Source organism: Rutidosis leptorrhynchoides, chromosome 8, assembly GCF_046630445.1.
Source record: "Rutidosis leptorrhynchoides isolate AG116_Rl617_1_P2 chromosome 8, CSIRO_AGI_Rlap_v1, whole genome shotgun sequence".
In the NCBI taxonomy this organism is placed as follows: Eukaryota; Viridiplantae; Streptophyta; class Magnoliopsida; order Asterales; family Asteraceae; genus Rutidosis; species Rutidosis leptorrhynchoides.
In genome coordinates this window covers 370,087,099-370,107,426 of record NC_092340.1, presented here as the reverse complement: position 1 = coordinate 370,107,426, position 20,328 = coordinate 370,087,099, and the positions used below count along the sequence as shown (strand labels likewise).

Here is a 20,328-nt window from a genome sequence, read left to right as displayed (position 1 = left end):
TTCTCTGTTACGTAGAATCTATTGATAAACTTTTAATGAAATCTTGTGGTCTATCTTTATATATATTTATGACTCGAGCAATTAAACCTATAACTCACCAACATTCGTGTGACCTTTTTAGCATGTTTTATTCTCAGGTCCTTAGACTGCTTCCGCTGTGATGTGCTTGTTGCCTGCATGGAGTCTCTCATGCTTTGTACAAAGTTTATTGCATTCAAAATAAAACTGCGTTGTGTAATAAATAATTGGACTGTGATGTCAACCTGTAAATTAAATACTTATGTATTTTGGGGTTTTGCTTATACCTAAGCACTAGCCCACATGTTTATAACTTTCTATGTTTAGAAAGTCACTTATTTTAATGAATGCAATATTTTATCAAAACGTATCATATAGAGGTCAAAACCTCACTGTGGAATTAATGATTAACGTGTCGCATCAATAGCGATTTTGACGGGTCGTTACAGAAACAGATGTGCCATTTTGTGTCAGTGAGTTTATTCTTTGATATAAATTGAACATAAATGACCCATCCACTTTATCATAAGTTTCTTTTAACTCATTCCAAACCACAGAAGCAACTTTGGAATACACTTGACCAAAATACAATTCTTCACTCATAGCACCTAAGATCCATGAAAGAACCACATCATTACACCTCTCCCATTGATTTGCTAAAATATCATCTGTAGTAGATTTTTCTAAAGATCCATTTATAAAACCAGTTTTATTTTTTGTTTGCAATGCAAGTTCCATTGCACATGACCAAGATTTATAATTTTCTGTCCCTTTTTAACTTGAAATTAATGAGAGGTGTACTGCTAATATCACTTGCATGTAAGTAAAGTGGATCACCAAAATCCAATTTACTTATCATGGTGACCTCATCATCATCCACATCAGACATATTGACAGAAACAAGCAAGAAAACAGAAAATCACACAAAAATACATATAACTGAACACAAACCACCAAGAAGAACCTACTGCACTTGTTCAGGTTTCCTTAGATCTTTAATGATCAAGGTCAAGAGTTGGGTGCAGTGTTCTTAGACAAGAAATCAACAAATATTACTCAAACAGATTAAAGATAAAACAAGAATCAACACATGTTAACAAATATATCAACAAATTTCATACAAACAGATAATAGAGAAGAGATCTTGGCTATAGACCAAGTGTACTCAATGGGGGCAGTTGATTCCTGTAAGCACAGAAACTCCCAGGAGCATTGACTTGCTACCAACACAAGTAGGAAGAAATAGCTCACAGAGTACTCCACAACACCTTCAATAGCAGCGGAAGACAACCAGAAATCAAAAGCAACCAAGAACAATTCGTGAAATTAGGGTTCAACAAGAATACGCCCTAAATCCACAATTGCAGTCCCAGATCTAGCCCGATCAAACAAGTGAAACAAGATCGTTTCACCTTGAAAAGAACAAGAAGAGAACGAATCTTAATTTCACAGAACACCTTTGAAATCTGAAACCCTAATTTTTGATTTTCCAGATCTGAAAACCCTAATTTGACTTCTCAGATCAATACCAAACCGAAACAATATCGAGCGAGCCGCTCTGATACCATGAACAAATCTCACAATCAACACAAGAATGAAACAAATACCAGAAGAATTAATCAAAAATAACCACCTCTACTTTGTGAGGAATGAACCAAATGAAAACGAATACAAATGACCTAAAACTCTACAGTAGATCTGATCAAACCCCTATTTTATACTAGAGATCAATGACGGCTAAGCAAAAATATTACATACAGACCCCTTTAATAAATAATGTACAGGTTTGGTCCTTGGAGTATTAGTTAGATCACAACTGTGTCCCGTCGTTGTATTAGTTAATCAAACCCCATACCAGGTATGTTATTTGTATTAACTAACACTCAATTCACATTGTGACTAACCCTTCTACACTTGTACAGCAATACCAGACCATAATCCTTGTAGCTTCTCTGCAATAATCTTCCAGACTCACTTTTAAACATCAAGCCTGAAAAACACAAACTTAATGAGTAGAAACCAATTTAATCAAACAATTAGATTAATCCTTTTAACAGGGCATCTTTTGGTTGTGTAGTGATTATGGCTCGAATGTTGTAATTGAGGTCTAGTTTTTTGTTGCTTGTTCAATGTTCATTGATCTCGGTCCGTCTTGTAGGTAGATAGTGGTTATGTTTACGGTTTTTAGTTACAAGCCTAACTGTTGAATTGTTTGTTTTATTCCTGTTCGGTTTTTTCTCTTTTGATGCAAATCTTTTCTTTTTATTGTTTTATGGTATTATGGTATGGTATGGTATTATTATGGTATTTGCTATTTTAGCAACAAAAAAAAAAAAAATAAAAAAAAAAAATTATAAAAATCGACATATGATCTTTATCGTACGTTAGCATGTCTATTAAAAAAGAACGACACGTGGAGACCATCTGCAGATATAGTTTTGACTGGAAATTATCGGTGACTTTTTGTAATAGTCAATCAAGTTTTCCGTTTCATTCAGATTTTATCATTTTCATTCCGCTTCTGATTTTTTTTTCTTTTTTCTTTTCTTTCATCATAGCTGCATATACATACAAATATATGTATATATACGTACGCAAACAAACCTAATCCTTTCTAAATATAGATTTTTTAATGGAGACGAATCTACATCAAATTCAAACCCTAGCTCTTTTATCAAAACTCAAATCGGAGCCTCATCGATCTTGATTTCATTAATTTAGGTTCTCTTTTCATCAATTAGGTTATTCAAATTTCAATTTTCAATAATATTGTTTACGGATCTTCGATCGGTGACTTTTTAATCGGAAAACGTGGTTGATCGAAAAAATGCCGTCGCACGCGGATATAGATAGACAGATTGAACAGTTGATGGAGTGTAAGGCGTTGACGGAATCTGAGGTTAAAATTCTTTGTGATCAAGCTAGGGCTATACTTGTAGAAGAATATAATGTTCAACCGGTTAAGTGTCCGGTTACTGTTTGTGGTGATATTCATGGTCAATTTTATGATCTCATTGAGCTCTTTCGAATAGGTGGAAGTACTCCTGATACTAATTATTTATTCATGGGAGATTATGTTGGTGAGTTAATTATTATTTTTCTTCCCTTTTTTGTGCTATCTAAATTTAGGAATTTTGTAATTGTACTACTTTAAGACATGTTGTTAGTAGAGATAGATATAGAATGATATTGATGATTGTTTATCTGAAAATTTTGGTTATTAATGAGAATTTGAACGCCTTAATTTGAACGCTAATATGTTAAATGTTTACCGCAGCAGCTGCTTTCATATTTAGTTTTTAGTTTTTTTTGTTAACTGGATTGTAATTTTTCATGTTGATGAATCATAAATGTATTGAATTGTTTTTTTCTATATTCTCTTGTGTATGTGAAGTGTCGATGATTGTGTAGCTTTTTTAAACTATGTATTTGATTTTTGATAATATTGGTATTGCAGATCGTGGGTATTATTCGGTGGAGACTGTGTCGCTTTTGGTGGCACTTAAAGTTCGTTATAGAGACAGACTTACGATTCTTAGAGGGAATCATGAGAGCCGGCAGATTACTCAAGTGTAAGACGTTTACTTTGTTTAGTGCATCTCAGTTAATATCATGTTAACTGCGCATTTTATAACAAGATTCCCTGTTAGTGAATTTTCTTTTTACTAAATTTACTAAAGCTATATATATTAAGTTAATAATTGCTAATAGAGCATGATTTGTACTTGGTCTAACACTACAATTGCACCCATGTGTCATTATTGCTAAGTTCTAGTTATGTAAATTCTTTTAAGTTTTAATAATGATGTATAAAAGCGAAGTTAGCTTGAAACTAAGGCAAGTCAAGAAGTATGAAATTAAGGTGGAATGATCGTATGAAATATGAATGTTTCTTGTCTATAGGTTTTGTACATTTTCCACCCAAGAAACTTCAGGGTTTTCACTAGTTTTGTAATTACTAGGGATACTATTTCAAGGCTTTTGTGGTGTATGTGATTTTGGGGTTCGTTTATACTTTTACGCACATAACATCTATTATAAAAACGATACACGTATATTTTACAGATCGATACAGGTATTTTCCTAGACATCGCTGATCTATCTTTCAGTGAAGGAATTTTGGAAGGTTGCATTGCATTTTATTCAAGAAATTGCTGCCATAATTGCTTTACTAATCTGCCAAAACCTTAAAAGACTAACATTTTGGATTGAAGTGGCAGTTTTTGTTTTATATAGTCAAACATGGAACCTCTTTTAGAGTGTTGGTGATCAGATTAAAAAAGCAAGAATAATGGAACATAAGTTCCAGATACCTAAAAAGACACGTTCGTTAAACCTGCAATACTTAAAACGACCACAACTGTTGTAATTAGTTACCTATTTTTAGAGGATGACGTCATTCTAGTATATTGTTGGATGCATTAAACACAAACATCTCCTTTTAGCAGATGCATGGGATAATTCATACACACTCTTATTTAAGGGTGTACCCTTTTATCTAACGTACATGTTACGAGTTTTTTACCACCCAGATAAAATTAAGGTGTATAAGGTTTCTAGTTAGTATGGATGCTCTTAGGATCCAGTTCAGCCAATTTAGTATTAGTAATTCTGTAAAATCTGTATTTTTCACCTGTAGATATTGGAGTATATTACTACATATGCTTATAGACTTAAATTTATATGCATATATTTTCTTACTTAAAATGATTAAAGCTGATGTATATGTGGCGTTACTATGATGTGTGTAGATATTTAACCCATTTACGTGCTATCCATTAAATACAAGCTGTATTGACCCTTATCTATAAATGAATTATCTATTGAAATTGCTTTTCCTCTAACTGTAATAATTTTTTTATGGTTTTCATGAGAATTCTCATTTTTACTTGTAGTTTTTACTTTTTCTAAATTCCTTTTATTGATAACCCTTTATCTCAAACTCAGGTACGGTTTCTATGATGAATGTTTGAGAAAGTATGGGAATGCAAATGTTTGGAAGTATTTCACTGACCTTTTTGATTACCTTCCTCTTACAGCACTCATTGAGAGTCAGGTTAGGACCATGTATTTATGTTATTTGATGTCATGAATATCAATTTATTACAATCATTTTTAGTTAATTACTTGATACTTGATATGTCACAGATCTTTTGCTTGCATGGAGGACTTTCTCCATCGTTGGACACACTGGACAATATTAGATCCTTGGACCGTATTCAGGAGGTACGTGATCTTTCGTGCTTTAATTAACTTCAAATTTTTTGCAGTTGATTGATGGCTTTTTGTAGCAGAACGAAGCAGTATCCGAAACATTTTAATAGTACGTGCTACTTCAGTAGGCTATAAGTTTAGCACCTTAGCATGTAGGTTAGTCTAGGCGATTGGTCAACAGCACAGTACTATTAAAGGAAATAACATGCTAAACATATTGAGATTCTTTTGGTAAGATGGATTTGTGGTTCTGTTCCCCGTCGAGTTTACATCTTTGTAAAATTAAGACCATCACTTAATGTTGGAGCATCTGTTTAAATTCTTGGCATCTTTATGAGCAAGTACAATTGTGTTAATCAAGGTTTGGACTTTTATTGGTATGCTATATGATTTGCTTATTTGCCACTTATATTTTGTTTATGCTTTATGCTTTATTTGCCAATTATATTTTTAGTTGTAGTTATGTTAGTGCTCATTAATGGTGAACATATACAGAGTTGTCAATCTTTGGTCAGTTACTAAGACCAGTAGGCGAAACAAATACTTGTTACTACTGCCCTAATACAGTATCACTTGATATTACAGGGACAAAGAAATATCTTTTTCTTTTGTATTAGAGATATTTTGGCATGCATTTTATGTATTGTGTTGCTTGTTCTTCGAAAGTTAATAAGTTGGGTTTATTTTGTGAGCCTGTACAGCAGTGTAAAAAAGGGCAGGTTAGATAACAAGTCAAACTAGGCAATGTTATATGGCAGATCATGGGTCAGAATGGGCGTTGTTGACTAGCAAATCCTTTTCTCTATTTATTCAAAACTATATTGGTAATTTGATAATGTGATTTTTTAGAAGTGAGATCAAAGTGTGCATAAAAAATGCATGATGGTCGAGTGTTGACTCGTTCTACATTGTTAAATTATGTAACCCTTCGAGATAAAACATAACCTTAAATGACCTGTTTATAGTTCGTATGTGAATGTGTGGAAATCAACAACTTTATTCCAGTGTTTTTTCCCAAGTGATATACTTATATGTTGATTTTGATGCTATTTTATATGTATAAAAACTGCTGAATGGATGTCTTATTTAGGTCCCACATGAAGGACCAATGTGTGACCTGTTATGGTCCGACCCAGATGACAGGTGCGGGTGGGGAATCTCTCCTCGTGGAGCTGGCTATACATTTGGACAAGATATCGCAAGTCAGTTTAATCATACTAATGGACTCTCGCTCATTTCAAGAGCTCACCAGCTTGTCATGGAGGGTTACAACTGGGCCCAGGTTCGTGAGCCTCTATAAATATAATATACGTTCTCTTTTAGTAAGTTTTTAGGTTTTTCGTATTATATGGTCTATCTACTATCTATGTCCCATCTCTATATTATTGATGAATTATTAAATTATTATTAGGCCTTATTTGTCTGAGCTCGCCCATTTGTGGGCCATTTGTATAATGGTAATGTTCTATGTCCTATTTCCTGGATATAGAAAGAAATGAAGAAGGAACCCACATTACAGAAAAAGAATAGTGAACAATAAAATAAAGTGTTGCACACATATGATTTTTTCTATAATCATCAATTATCTTACTTATTGGTTCACATTATGTTGTTGATTTTGGCACTTTCACTTATAAGCTGATTACCAACGCGCAAAATAAATGGATCAGCTCACGTATACGACAGTCATATGAAACAAAGACAAATGGGTCGAGATTCACCCCAAATGTGCTTTATAGAGCATTAAACCTTTTAAATGTTTATTCAAAATTTGATTATTGTTGACATAAGATACTTCCTCTCCGACATTTATACATTAATTGTGTCTTTGGAACTAATTTTTTGGATCAAGTATTACGTGGTAAACCCGACCCATTTTAGCCAGTACAAACTGTTGTTCATTCTTACTTGTTCACCCTATCGCCCATATTTCGGTCTCTATTTTGTAGGTAACTTGATTATTTTTGATCTCATCATTTATCGAATTTCTCAGGAAAAGAACGTTGTGACGGTGTTTAGTGCTCCCAATTACTGCTATCGATGTGGAAACATGGCTGCTATTCTTGAAATTGGAGAGAACATGGAGCAGAACTTTCTTCAATTCGATCCAGCCCCAAAACAGATTGAACCAGACACCACCCGCAAGACTCCAGATTATTTTTTATAAATATAATCTATTGCTGCATCATCAAAATTTGTAATTCTCATCACTTGTTATTCCTTGTAGATCAAGTGATGTAAGGGTATTAAATTTCAATTTTCCTTTACAATGTTTTGGTACTTTGTATATGTTACTCTTGGAAGGAGTATGCAGGCAGTAATAACATGGTATATTTGTGCTTTCCTTTCATCTTCATAAACTGAAAAAGGGAAAAAAGGTTGTAGGATTCTTTCTTTTTTGTGGTTTATTACATGACAAAGTGAAATGTCTTTTTAATTTTTTGTTATAAATTTTCTGGCCTTTTCTTCTTGCAAGTGTAAAGGTTGGAGTCCAGTATCCATTATAATGGTGATAAATAGTTCTCCGGTACTCATTTTAGCAGCACTTTACTATTATGAACTCGGTTTCGGTTCCTATCATGGATTTAGGGTCCCTGTTCAATTTAATAATATTAACAATGATGTATAATGGATTAAAGTGATGTGAAGATCACAAGCTCTTAATCATGGATTTAGGGTGCCTGTCCAATCTAATTCTTTACATTTCAGTTGGATGCTGCTTCCATTTTGATTCTTGTAAGTTGAGATCAAGTTTTCATATGATTATACCTATCTAAACCGAACAAGATTTAGGATGTGTTTGGATGATGTTTTTAGTAGCTTATTAGAGTAGCAATTTGAGCCTATGATTGTAATAAGCTATAATTCATGAGATTTGTTTGGTAGATAATAAGAAATGGAGCTTATATAAAAATTAAAATATATTATTAATAACCAAATTTTGTTTGCAAAGAGGAATCTCCGATGTGACATTACGAAGGTCCCGTTTGGCTCGTCGAATGTTTTTGGATGGAATGAAATGTGTCAAAGGAATTGAAATTGATAAATTCCATGGAATGTGAAAAAATGTGTTCTATTTTACATGGAATAGAATTGAATTTCATTTTATAAAATAATTAAAAAGTTATAAAAAGAATTATGTTTCCAAATTTTATGTTCATTTCCAGACTCACTTTTTCAAAAAAAAAAAAAAAAAAAAAAATTTAGATTCTTTGAGAACGCGTGTCGAAAACGCGCGTTTTCTGCTGTGAAAAAGAGCGTTTTCGGGCGCGTTGCAAGATCGCGGGTTTTCGGACGCGCTGCGAGATCGCGTGTTTCGTATGCGCTGCGAAAATGCGTATTTCCGGACGCGCTGCGAAAACGCGCGTTTTTGAAGGGGATCCGAAAATCCGCATTTCTAGACGCCCTGAAAAACGCGCGTTTCAGCAGGGGATCCAGAAACGCGCGTTTCCGGGCGCCCCGCGAAAACGCGCGTTTCCGAAACCGCGCGCCGAATAGCTCCCTGAAACGTGTCTCGACAATGAGCGCCAAAAAGGCGCTCTAGAGAGCCGACCCGAAAAATTCAATGTTGAAAGGAATTCAAATCCATTAACATCTTGAAGGAATGAACATTCCATAGATGAAGGAATCTCAAAATTCCAAGGAATATAATTCTTTTCAAATTATGTCAAACAAACGAAGCGGTCTAAAGAATTTAATTCCAATTCCATCAAATTCCTTTAGAATTCCGCGAGCCAAACGGGGCCTAAAATTCTAAATAAAAGTTTCACTTCAGTCCAAAAAATAATTGAGTGAAGTATAATATTGTACGTAAAACACTTTAGCATGTTACGTTAAAAACTCGAATGATTTTCGTAGGAAAAAGTGAAATCTTTGACTTAAAAAATAATTCAGTCAAACACAAAGACAGCTCATCCCTGTCATTCATCTTCCCTAATCTCAAGATCACATCAAATTACTCTTCATTCATGTTTTACACTTTCAGATAAATACATTATTATTATTTCCCCTAATTTCACAAACCCAAGAAAACCTCAAATTACTCACCATGAAACCTCATTTCCACACATTCATTATCACGCTCACATTCATCATTTCAATCACAGCAATGGAAGACGACGTACGATGTCTTCAAGGTCTCAAAACCTCACTCACAGATACACAAAACAAACTCGACACGTGGCAGTTCACTAACGGCACTTCACTTTGCAAATTCACCGGTGTTTCGTGCTGGAACGAGAAAGAAAACCGTCTGATTTCACTTCAGTTGCCGGAATTTTCACTCGCCGGTAAGTTACCTGATTCGTTACAGTATTGCCGGTCGTTACAATCACTTGATCTATCCAAAAATTCATTATCCGGTTCGATTCCGGCTCAAATATGCACGTGGTTGCCGTATTTAGTGACGTTAGATCTGTCCGGTAACTCGTTATCCGGTAATATTCCGATAGAGATTCAAAACTGTAAGTTTTTGAATAACCTAATTTTGTCAGATAATAATTTTGAAGGTAACATTCCGTACCAGATCGGACAATTAGAGAGACTTAAGAAATTAGAGGTTATCAATAATGACTTATCCGGTACAATCCCGGACGATTTATCGCGATTCGGATCCGATTCGTTTACCGGAAACAACGGATTATGCGGTCCACCAATTAGTTCAAAATGTGGGAAGTTGAATAATAAAAGTTTAGCAATTATTATAGCTGCGGGTGTGTTAGGTGCTACTGCCTCACTGTTTTTAGGGTTTGCTATTTGGTGGTGGTTTTTCGTTAAAACTGCTGGGAGAAACAGTAAGGGTGGTGACGTTGGCGGTGATAATCGGGGTAACTGGATTGATAGGTTGAGAGGTTATAGGCTCGTTCAAGTATCATTGTTTCAGAAACCGATTGTGAAAATTAAATTAAATGATATATTGGTTGCTACAAATAATTTTAACCAGAGTAATATAGAGATCACAACTAGGACAGGGGTTTGTTATAGAGCGATGTTGCAGGACGGATCGGTGTTGGCTATTAAAAGATTGAGTGCTTGTAAGATTAATGAGAAACAGTTTAGGTCTGATATGAATAGGTTAGGGCAACTTAGGCATCCTAATTTGGTGCCATTGTTAGGTTTTTGTGTTGTTGAAGATGAGAAGTTTTTGGTGTATAAGCACATGCCAAACGGGAGTTTGAATTCGCTACTGTATAATAATAGTAATAATAATAATGTTGAATTGGACTGGCCTTTGAGGATCAAGATTGGTGTAGGTGCAGCTAGTGGGTTAGCTTGGTTGCATCATGTTTGTGAGCCACCTTACCTTCATCAAAACATCAGTTCGAATGTGGTTCTTGTGGATGACGATTTTGAGGCTAGGATTATTGATTTCGGGCTTGCTAGACTTGTGGGTGCTCGTGATTCTAACAATAGCTCGTTTGAAAATGGTGATTTGGGTGAGTTTGGTTATGTGGCTCCGGAGTATTCAAGCACCATGGTTGCTTCAATGAAAGGGGATGTGTACGGTTTTGGTGTTGTCCTTTTGGAACTAGTAACGGGTCAGAAACCGCTTGAAGTGAATAATGGAGAGGAAGGAGGGTATAAGGGTCATTTGGTGGATTGGGTTAACCGGCTAATGGGTTCCGGAAGAAGTAAAGATGTCATTGATAAGTCTATAAGTGGAAAGGGGCATGATGATGAAATCTTGCAGTTTTTAAGAATTGCTTGTAGTTGCGTGATTTCTAGGCCTAAAGAACGGCCTACAATGTACAATGTTTATCAATCTTTGAAAAGCTTGGCGGAGGCACACGGGTTTTCGGAACACTTTGATGATATTCCATTGAAATATGCTAATCAAGATCATCATCACAGAGATTAGTCTTTCAAGAAGATGGTATAATCAACTTTCTTAACTTTAAAATTTATGATTTTTTGTCATGTACTTTGTTGCTAATCTCATTGTTTGTAGCATGATACAAGTTAGAGCTGCTATTTTGCAATTTGAGTCTTTTTTATTCTTTCTTCTAATGGGATGTGCCAATATGCAAGTTGTAGGCTTGTAGCCATTTTATGACATTGTGTATCAATCATTTGTCAAGTGCAAAATATATTATTGAAAGTTAACCGTAGTTTTAGGTTCGAAATAAAATAGTACTCCATACGCAATATATTCTGTGATTAATCATACTTTTGTGTGTCATATGCTTGTTGAAATAGGCCATCTTCTAGTATGTGTTTTGGGTTGAGTTCGGTTGACTGCCATATACCTTTTGTTTGTCTATATAGGAACTTTATATTCGAAAATAGTTGTATTAACTATAATCACGATAACAGTCCACATAATTGAGTATAAGCTTTTAGGATTTGGCATGTTTAAGATAATACACAACCCAGATCTACCATCTCATTCTCAAATGGGTCAAAATTGTTGGTCGTCACCTCAACCCAAAAGTATATTGATGTGGATATAAGAATATATAATTAGAGCTCTTGATGTATATCTCAGGGAATCTGGGTAGAGGTAGAAAACTAGAAACAGTATTGCTAATTTGCTATTAATAATAACCATAACACAAGTGTCGGGTGTTTTGATTAAGATAGAGGTACGTAACTTTACGTAAACATTATTGATATATTTCTTCTTGTGACACGTGTGTATGCTTACAGTAAAGTAATCACATATAATCACTAATCACTCAATTTCCTTCCTTAGTCTGGTTAGAATCAGGTGCTCTACTCTTCTGCCTCTTTTACTTCTCTTCAATTAGGAAATACACTTTTATCAAAATCTCATGGTACTATTTCTCTTGATCTATCTGAAAGAAGATTGGCCTGAATGATGCCTTTTTTTTTTTTGTTGATCTCACTATCTCAGTTATCACCAATATATCTCGTTAGGATTAATCTATTTAAGCCGTATACATCACAATTAAAATACTCGCCCTCCCTGGTAACCCGGGCAGTAAAAACTTATCGATTTTTTCATCTAATCAGGATTCATTCTCCAATCGCATGTATCGCCACCTGAATTGAGCTCATACTATGCTCTTGAATTGTACATCTTTGGGTGGATTTTTGGGTTCTGTTTCATTACTAGATCCAAAACGCCAAAAAGTTGTTTTTGGGCACTTTAGCTCTTGCATAACTAACCCTATAATGGGCACAACCACATCTACAAGCAATTCAACAAAATCAATTTCCAACCTCACGAACACCCAATCTCGCGAATGTGGCAACTTTGACCCATTTACTCTTAAGTTGTTTGGGCTCCAGCCGTCCAAATTGTGTATCTATCTTAAAATTAAGCATATTATTAAGAGTGACCGTTTGAGATAAAATTTCAAATTTCAAATCTACTAATTCATTGGCAACTTAATTAAAATGGTTTCTTCAAAGCAAATTTATATAGATACGGATATGATAACGTCTAATCAAACTCATGATGCAACTACATAGAAATCTGCCTCGATCAAGGTAGAAAAACTAGAAAAATAATTGCTTTTATTGTTTGTTCTACTGAACTATAAAACATTAGTGGTATGTTTTCCATGTGACGTGTGTGTTATCTTGAAGTTAAGTAGTATGAAACGTGTTCGGGCTGAAATCTATATAAATTTTTAAGATCTTATCTGAAGTTATTATCCCTTTCATTATGAAGCACATATTTGAGGCAAAATGGAATCAAAGTTAGGTTTTTACTTCATTTGATTACTGCTGCTACTTTATAAAGATCCAAAAAAGAAAAAAATAACCCAGAAAAGTCTATACTTTAGTTTATTTATCACTTAAGCTCCTTCCATAGTCTCAGGTTAGAATCAGGTACTGTAGTCTTTTTTTCTATTTGTACTTCTCTACATATGGGAAAAAATCAAACTCATTCTATCACCTATCTCATATTCTCTTTCTATGGTTCGTTTGTTCCTTTTAACTTCTTTTTAATTGAACTCAATAAAGGTAGCAATTTCAACCCATTTACCAAAATATGAGTTGATTCGAGCTATCTTCTATTTCTAATTGTGGGAATGGGTAAAATATTCCATGTTAAAACTTCATACCGATTCGGTCTATCCGGAATGGATCTATTAAGTGTACAAGACAACTGCTCAAATAAGTTATACGGGTCGAAATATACTTATGAATACACCCCCTATATCGAATTATTCATAGAAATTAGCTTATTATAACGATAATGTAATATTTTCAATATAATTTCAGCCACTCAATATTTATAGAAAAAATCTTTCACACAAGAGCTTTGTTCCTCACAAGTTTATTCCTTTCCTTATCACATTAACTTTTCAACTCAAAAAACTGCAAAAGTAAAGGGTTCTACCTTTTTACAATTCAATCATTAATCTTTTATATTCTTAACTGTCAAGGAAATGATATGCCGAGGTTGATTGTTAATGGAAAATTGAAAGAGACGGTTAATGAAAAATTAAAAGGGCGGGTCCTCGAGGTTGATTGTTGTAGTCCGTCTTATGTTCTTCGTTTGGTTTCTTTCCTTGTATCTCCATGTTTTTTCTCGGTTTTTGCTTGATTAGTTTGTTTGTAGTTTTTTTTCCGGGTGGTTAGGGAGGCTCGTTTATAGATAGATTTTGTGTAGATTGATGTTTTTATGTGCGAGCTTCCCCGTTTAACAATGTCCTTTTGTATTCTCTGTTGAGGGCGTTTCCCTTTGGAAAACGACCTCCTTTCTTTATGAGTTTTCGTTTTTCGCCCAAAAAAAATAAATAAAAAGGAAATGATATGCCCCACAGAATAATTCCTAAAGATTATATAATCACCAAAGTGGGTTTTGATTTGATTTATCTCATTCAACATTCACTTCAAACATGACAGTTGATTCTAGCCAAAATAAAAGATCTTCATGTGAGAAGTTTATGCAAATGATGAGAAACATAGTCAAAATCACACCAGTCCCCCCACCTACCACTGATCTTGGATCAAGTAGCACTCATTCACCGCCACATAGGCGTCACACCACAGTTAAACAATCCAAAAAACAGACACCAAAAAGTCCAGATAGCCGTTATTTCGATGGTTTAGACACAGGAGGAAGTTCATCTTTCGTCAAGATTCAGGGAATCGAACATCGTGACTTTGGCACCGATGATGTGAATTGGTATAAAGGTATGCAAACGAGTGAGTTAAAGACATCAGTCACAAATCTTATGGCTTCGGATTATATTAAGAGGTTCCACGAGAGGAACAAACACGAATCTGTTTCATTGATGCTGCCGCCGCCACCACCACCACCACCATCACCACCATCGCTGCCACCACACTTTCATCAGAAATGAATCTGTTACTAGTTTTTCTTAAAAGTTAATAACATTTGTGGTATTTTCTACTCAAAAAGTTAGAATATTTCCTGTTAGACAGTATCTAGTATCTACTATGAAGCTAATGTTGTTGTTTACAACATCCTTAGTGAAGGATTATGTTTATATTAAATAATGTAGCTCAGAGATGTGTAATAAGTAAATGATGTATTATTATAAACCTTTCTCTACTTATAAAGGGCTAATATACACTCCTTATAATATTGGATTTTGAAGATATTTTCCATTTAGAAACTTTTGTGAAGTGCCTAGAGTAATTTGATCCATTGAAGCACGTAATGTTTCCATTGATGTCTCTTCATTGGATTAATTCTTGTAGCAATCACCATGGCAACTCTCGAGCCCGTTGTCAACCGAAGTTAACAATTTCCCCGCCCAAGTTTTTCCAACAATAAAAAATGTCGACAACAGTGAAATAGAGACAAACAGTTAAATTGTTACTGTATCTAATTTAGTCCATTCATTTTAACCAAGCCCAACAAAAACTGCTAACCAATGTCTTAAACCCACTTGGTCCTCCAATACGGCCCACCTGATAAATCAGCCCAAAAAATAAGGGTTCCAATCAATGTCACACAAAAATTTAGGGTTTATATCAATATCAATTTATTTGTTCATTCTTGCAGCAATATTAGACCGCAGGAAAGAAGCTGAACCCTCGCGGTTTCGCAATTCCCGAATTTTTAGACTCGTATGAAAGCTTAAAATCCGACCAGTATATGGAACGTGATGTAGAGTATTTGGCTGGTGAGCACATATCTTTTTATGTCATTTAAATAACTTTTATTCCATCTATCATGATGATGATGATGATGATGATGATGATAAACTTGATTCTAGCTAGTGAGAGTTATGAACAAACTATCTTCACGAAACCTGATAACTTGCCTAAATTGTTCAATCTACTGATGACTGAAGACTGGTGTTTGGACTCCTAGAAGTGGTACATATCCTGATGATTATATTTTAAATGATCAGGTATTCATTACCAATTTATGCTGTATGTTGTCTTTAGGTGGCACAATGTACGGCTTGGGTTGGGTAGCATAACTGGTTGAAATGGGTTCATGTCAAAACGGGTCATCTGAAAAACGATACATGTAAACTTTTTTTTTTTACCCCATAATTCAACATTTAATTCTTTATGTACCATTTTTTAAACCTTTGAGTGCATTAAATATTACTCCATCCATCCCATTATAAGTGTCCACTTACTTTTTGCACACAGTTTTAGGAAATCCCACTAACTTCATTCTCCACCAATCAAAAATCTTCTCTCTCCAGAATAACTTCTTCTGATTGGTTGAAACACAAAGTAGACACTTGAAATGGGACGTCCCAAAATGGAAATGTGGACACTTTAAGTGGGACGGAGGGAGTATGTTTTAGCAAGAAATGGCAAATATGTAAACTTAAATTGTTAACAAAAGACATCATGTTGCTTCATGGTGAATACTATGCTGCATTCCTTTACCATAAGTTGCTAATTGAGCTTTGGTAACACACTAACACTACTGATCTGTCCACACCAAATGGTTCAAAATTATCCATTACCCGTGCCCGTTTTCCAACCTCTACATTTTAACTCACGATCAACATTATGTGATTTTTTGTAATAGGAAACAGGCTATTAGCGTTTTTTGGATCTAACGATAAACTCGAAAAATAAAGATATATCCAAGCCTCTGACAAAAGTTGTATCTTATATTAGACATTTCCTTGAGAATCTTGGTTTTTTGGAAGTAAACCCGTGATATCTATTGGGCCATATGACTTTGTATGACAAAACATTCAAAAGTGAAAAAGCATGCAAGAAATTGCATTAAAGATTTTATAATTCGATTACAAATATGATGGTCTTGATTGTCGAAGATTTACGTCAAACAACCTCTTTTTTTCTTCTTTCTCCACCAGATCACACATTGATTGCCTTACACCAAAAAAATTGAATGAAAATATACCGATTCATACAGCTACAATTCTCGTGAGGTCCAACATTAAACCTCTTAAACAAACATAAAAAATGATTTGTATAAATACATTTCTATTTTGAATGATTAGAGATAAAAATTACGGAGTATATAAGAATGCTCGACACATTTGAAAATAATTTAACCGTAAACCACTAAAAAAAAAAAGGTGGTAATGCTCAACACATTTGAAAATAATTTAACGGTAAACCACTAAAAAAAGGTGATTTTTTACTTAGATTTGTCTCAAGATGCTTTATGTCTTTCAAAATTACAAATATAAAGATCCAGATGTTATTATAATTTTCAATTTTCAAAGTGTAGTTAAATTTAGGGGTGTGCATGGTACAGAACCGGAGCAAACTTGTTCGGTTCGGTCCTGTCCCGAGTCCCAATTCGTAGCAATAAGTTGGACCGAGGACCGGACCATATATATTCGGTTCGGTCTGGTCCGGTTCGATTTGGTAAATTTTAATGTTATTTTCGGGTTCGGTCCAGTTCAGTCCGTACCAAAGAGGAAAAATGTGGACCTAGGACCGGACCGAAATAGCTCGGTTTGGGATCGGTTCGGTCCGGTACGGTTTTCGGTTTTTTCGGTTTTTCCCGTACCATGAATACCCCTAATTAAATTTGAGGTATTAATGCTACGATCAGTGGCAGAGCCACATGTATATTGGGGGTGTCATATGACACCATCGAAAAAACTATGTAATCTAGTATCTAGTAGTATATAGTTTTATAGATATAAATTTTGGAGCTACTAAAATATTGACCCCATCCCATTTGCATGAAGACCCTACTCTTCCACTCAACAAATATTATATCTAATAAAATCTGCTTTTAAAGTTTGGAATTTGTATTTTAAACCGACTAACCGAGTATATTCAAAGCAAGGCCCAATTATTTATTACTACATACAGCTCAATTATTTTACTCATAATAATTTACAAATATTTTGCTGTTAGAGAATCATCAATACAAATAGGAGCTTTATTCCTATTTCACATTTCATTTTACGAAGCATTAAGCATTACTTGGATGAAACTGATCAGCTGCCCATACAACCATAAAAATCCATTAAAGTTTTTAATTTTAAGATAAGTGTTATAATATATAAATATATATATATAAATGGATAGTCAATTATTGATACACAAAAGTAATATTATTGTATTACCTAAACTTGTGATATTTTTGCTATAAATAGCCATGAATGCAAGCATTAAACTTGCACCATTTCTCACACTTACAAAGTGTTTCTTTCTTTCTCTCCATTATCATCTTTGTTCTTACACTTCATTATTAGTATTCTAAATCAAGAATCAAATCACTAAAGGTAGTTATAAGCCTACTGAATTATAACATCAAGAATCAAACCACTAAAGGTAGTTATAAGCCTACTGAATTATAACACGTTATCAGCACGATAATCTTAATACTAAATATGGTTGGCTCTGCCACCAAAATGATATATGGTCGGTTATACCACCAAAATGATATATGGTCGGTTATACCACCAAAATGATATATGGTCGGTTATACCACCAAAATGATATATGGTCGGTTATACCACCAGAATGATATAGGTCGGTTATACCACCTGAAAAAATATATGGTCGACACTGTCGCCAAATTTTTCATTTATGTTTACTAATATTTATATTTTTGTTATATAACATTTATTTATGATTGCTTACACATGGTCGACACTGTCACCTACTTATCATTTATGTTATATTAAATTTATGTTTAATGTTTATATACTTATGAATATAAATTGACTCTAATTTATCATGATGTTTGTTTTAATTTTTGATAATAGAAAATGTCGAATCTGGAAAAGCTTAAATTTACTCCTTTAGAATCAACTGGAAACAACTACATGCCATGGGTTATAAAAGTAAAAATGCATCTTAAATCAATGGGCATTCTTGAAACCATAAATGAAAACAACACTTGTTCTGAAAAAGAACAAGCTACGGCATGTTGCTTTATTCATCAACATATTGATGAATGCTTACAAAATAATTATGTGACTGTAGAAGATCCCCATGTTTTATGGGAAGGTCTCAAAAGCAGATTCAATAATCAAAGAGAAATTTTACTTCCAGCTGCAATGGAACAATGGAGAACATTAAGGTTCCAAGACTTTAAGAAAGTAAATGAATACAGCTCAGCTCTGTATAATACATGTTCACAACTTAAATTCTGTGGACATGAAATTAGTGATGCAGACATGATGGAGAAAACTTTCTCCACAATGAATGCTGCAAACATCACAGTGCAAAGAAATTTGAGAATGCTAAAGTTCAAAACATATCCTGAACTTAATTCATATCTCTTAGTTGCAGAGCAAAATGATGAGCTATTAATGAAAAATCAGCAATCCCGTCCTACTGGTACACTTGCAATCCCTGAAGCAAATACTGCAAATAATTATAAACAGGGACAAGGACGCGGGCAAGGTCGTGGTTATAATAACCATCACCATCATCATGCCAAAAGCCATAACTATGGTAGAAACCATCCTTATGGTAATGGTAATGGGCGTGGACGTGGTCGTGGTCGTGGCCGTGGTGGTCAAAGAAATAGTAATCCACGAAAATATAAATATCAACCACAAAACAAGCCCATTAAACAAGATGTTGAAGAAAATTCTTCTAAAAATTCTGAAGAATCTTGCTACAGATGTGGTAGAATGGGCCACTGGGCTAATACTTGCCGAACATCTAAACATCTTGTTAAGATGTATCAGGATTCGCTGAAAGGTAAAGAAAAGGAAGTAAATTTTGTGGATAATATTGATCCAACAGTCACTGAGAAACCATCTGATTTATATGAAGATTTCTTGAATGTTTAAGTTGTGTGTCTTTTGAAAAATAAACGATTTAATATCGTCTGTCTTTGTCATTATGTTTGCTAAATGTTTCAGTACTATCTATTTGCGTTTAAAATATTGTGTAATATTAATGTACTCACTATTTATTTCTTATATATGAAGTTCAATATGAATTTTGCTGGAATACAACATCAATCAAGTGGTGGAGATCTCTGTATAGCAGACAGTGGAACTACACACACTATACTTAAATCCGAGAAATATTTTATTGATCTAAAACCAACGGAAGGAACTATACATACAATATCAGGACCTGCTAACTTGATAAAAGGGATAGGAAAGGCAAATTTCATACTACCAAATGGTACAAAATTTTTAATAAATGATGCCTTATTTTCTCCCAAGTCAAGCAGAAATTTATTGAGTTTCTCCGACATATACCTTAACGGGTATGATTATCAGTCAGTGACAACAGAAAATGAGAAATATTTAAGTATCACTGACAAGAGTTATGTGGTTGAAAAACTGCCAAGACTTGGTTCTGGATTACATTATACACATATAAATGTACCAGAAATACATATGGTAGTTAACGAAAAATATATTGATCCTGGTGTATTCAGTTTATGGCATAACAGATTAGGCCATCCAGGATCAACAATGATGAAAAGGATTATTGAATGTACTCATGGACATCCACTAAAGGATAGAAAAATCCATCATGATACAATGGTTCCATGTACATCTTGCTCTCTTGAAAAATTGATAACTAGACCCTCACCACTTAAGGTTGAGAAAGAATCACCAATGTTTCTTGAAAGAATTCAAGGTGATATATGTGGACCAATTCATCCACCATGTGGACCATTTAGATATTTCATGGTTCTAATAGACGCATCTAGCAGATGGTCTCATGTTTGTCTGTTATCAAGCCGTAATGTGGCATTTGCAAAATTTCTTGCCC

At 34.3% G+C, this 20,328-nt stretch overlaps 2 protein-coding genes across 2 annotated transcripts; both read left to right on the top strand.

Annotated features, from left to right (window-relative positions):
• Nucleotides 1-2,547: 2,547 nt before the first annotated feature.
• On the top strand, nucleotides 2,548-7,683 carry LOC139862481 (serine/threonine-protein phosphatase PP2A-2 catalytic subunit). The gene is made up of 6 exons (XM_071851092.1): nucleotides 2,548-3,098; nucleotides 3,476-3,590; nucleotides 4,966-5,074; nucleotides 5,167-5,244; nucleotides 6,323-6,514; nucleotides 7,226-7,683. Exons 1-6 carry the CDS (start codon nucleotides 2,846-2,848, stop codon nucleotides 7,397-7,399), a joined length of 921 nt encoding a protein of 306 aa, XP_071707193.1. The 5' UTR covers nucleotides 2,548-2,845; the 3' UTR covers nucleotides 7,400-7,683.
• Nucleotides 7,684-9,249: 1,566 nt separating this feature from the next.
• LOC139862946 (probable inactive receptor kinase At1g27190) lies at nucleotides 9,250-11,243 on the top strand. The gene has a single exon (XM_071851574.1). The coding sequence runs from the start codon at nucleotides 9,281-9,283 to the stop codon at nucleotides 11,087-11,089; it is 1,809 nt and encodes a 602-aa protein (XP_071707675.1). The 5' UTR covers nucleotides 9,250-9,280; the 3' UTR covers nucleotides 11,090-11,243.
• The last annotated feature ends 9,085 nt before the right edge of the window (nucleotides 11,244-20,328 follow it).

Coding starts and splice junctions, on each gene's coding strand:
- LOC139862481 (XM_071851092.1), top strand. CDS start 2,846: ATGCCGTCGCACGCGGATATAGATAGACAGATTGAACAGTTGATGGAG. Junction 3,099..3,475: donor ATTCATGGGAGATTATGTTG/GTGAGTTAATTA, acceptor TTGGTATTGCAG/ATCGTGGGTATTATTCGGTG. Junction 5,075..5,166: donor CAGCACTCATTGAGAGTCAG/GTTAGGACCATG, acceptor GATATGTCACAG/ATCTTTTGCTTGCATGGAGG.
- LOC139862946 (XM_071851574.1), top strand. CDS start 9,281: ATGAAACCTCATTTCCACACATTCATTATCACGCTCACATTCATCATT.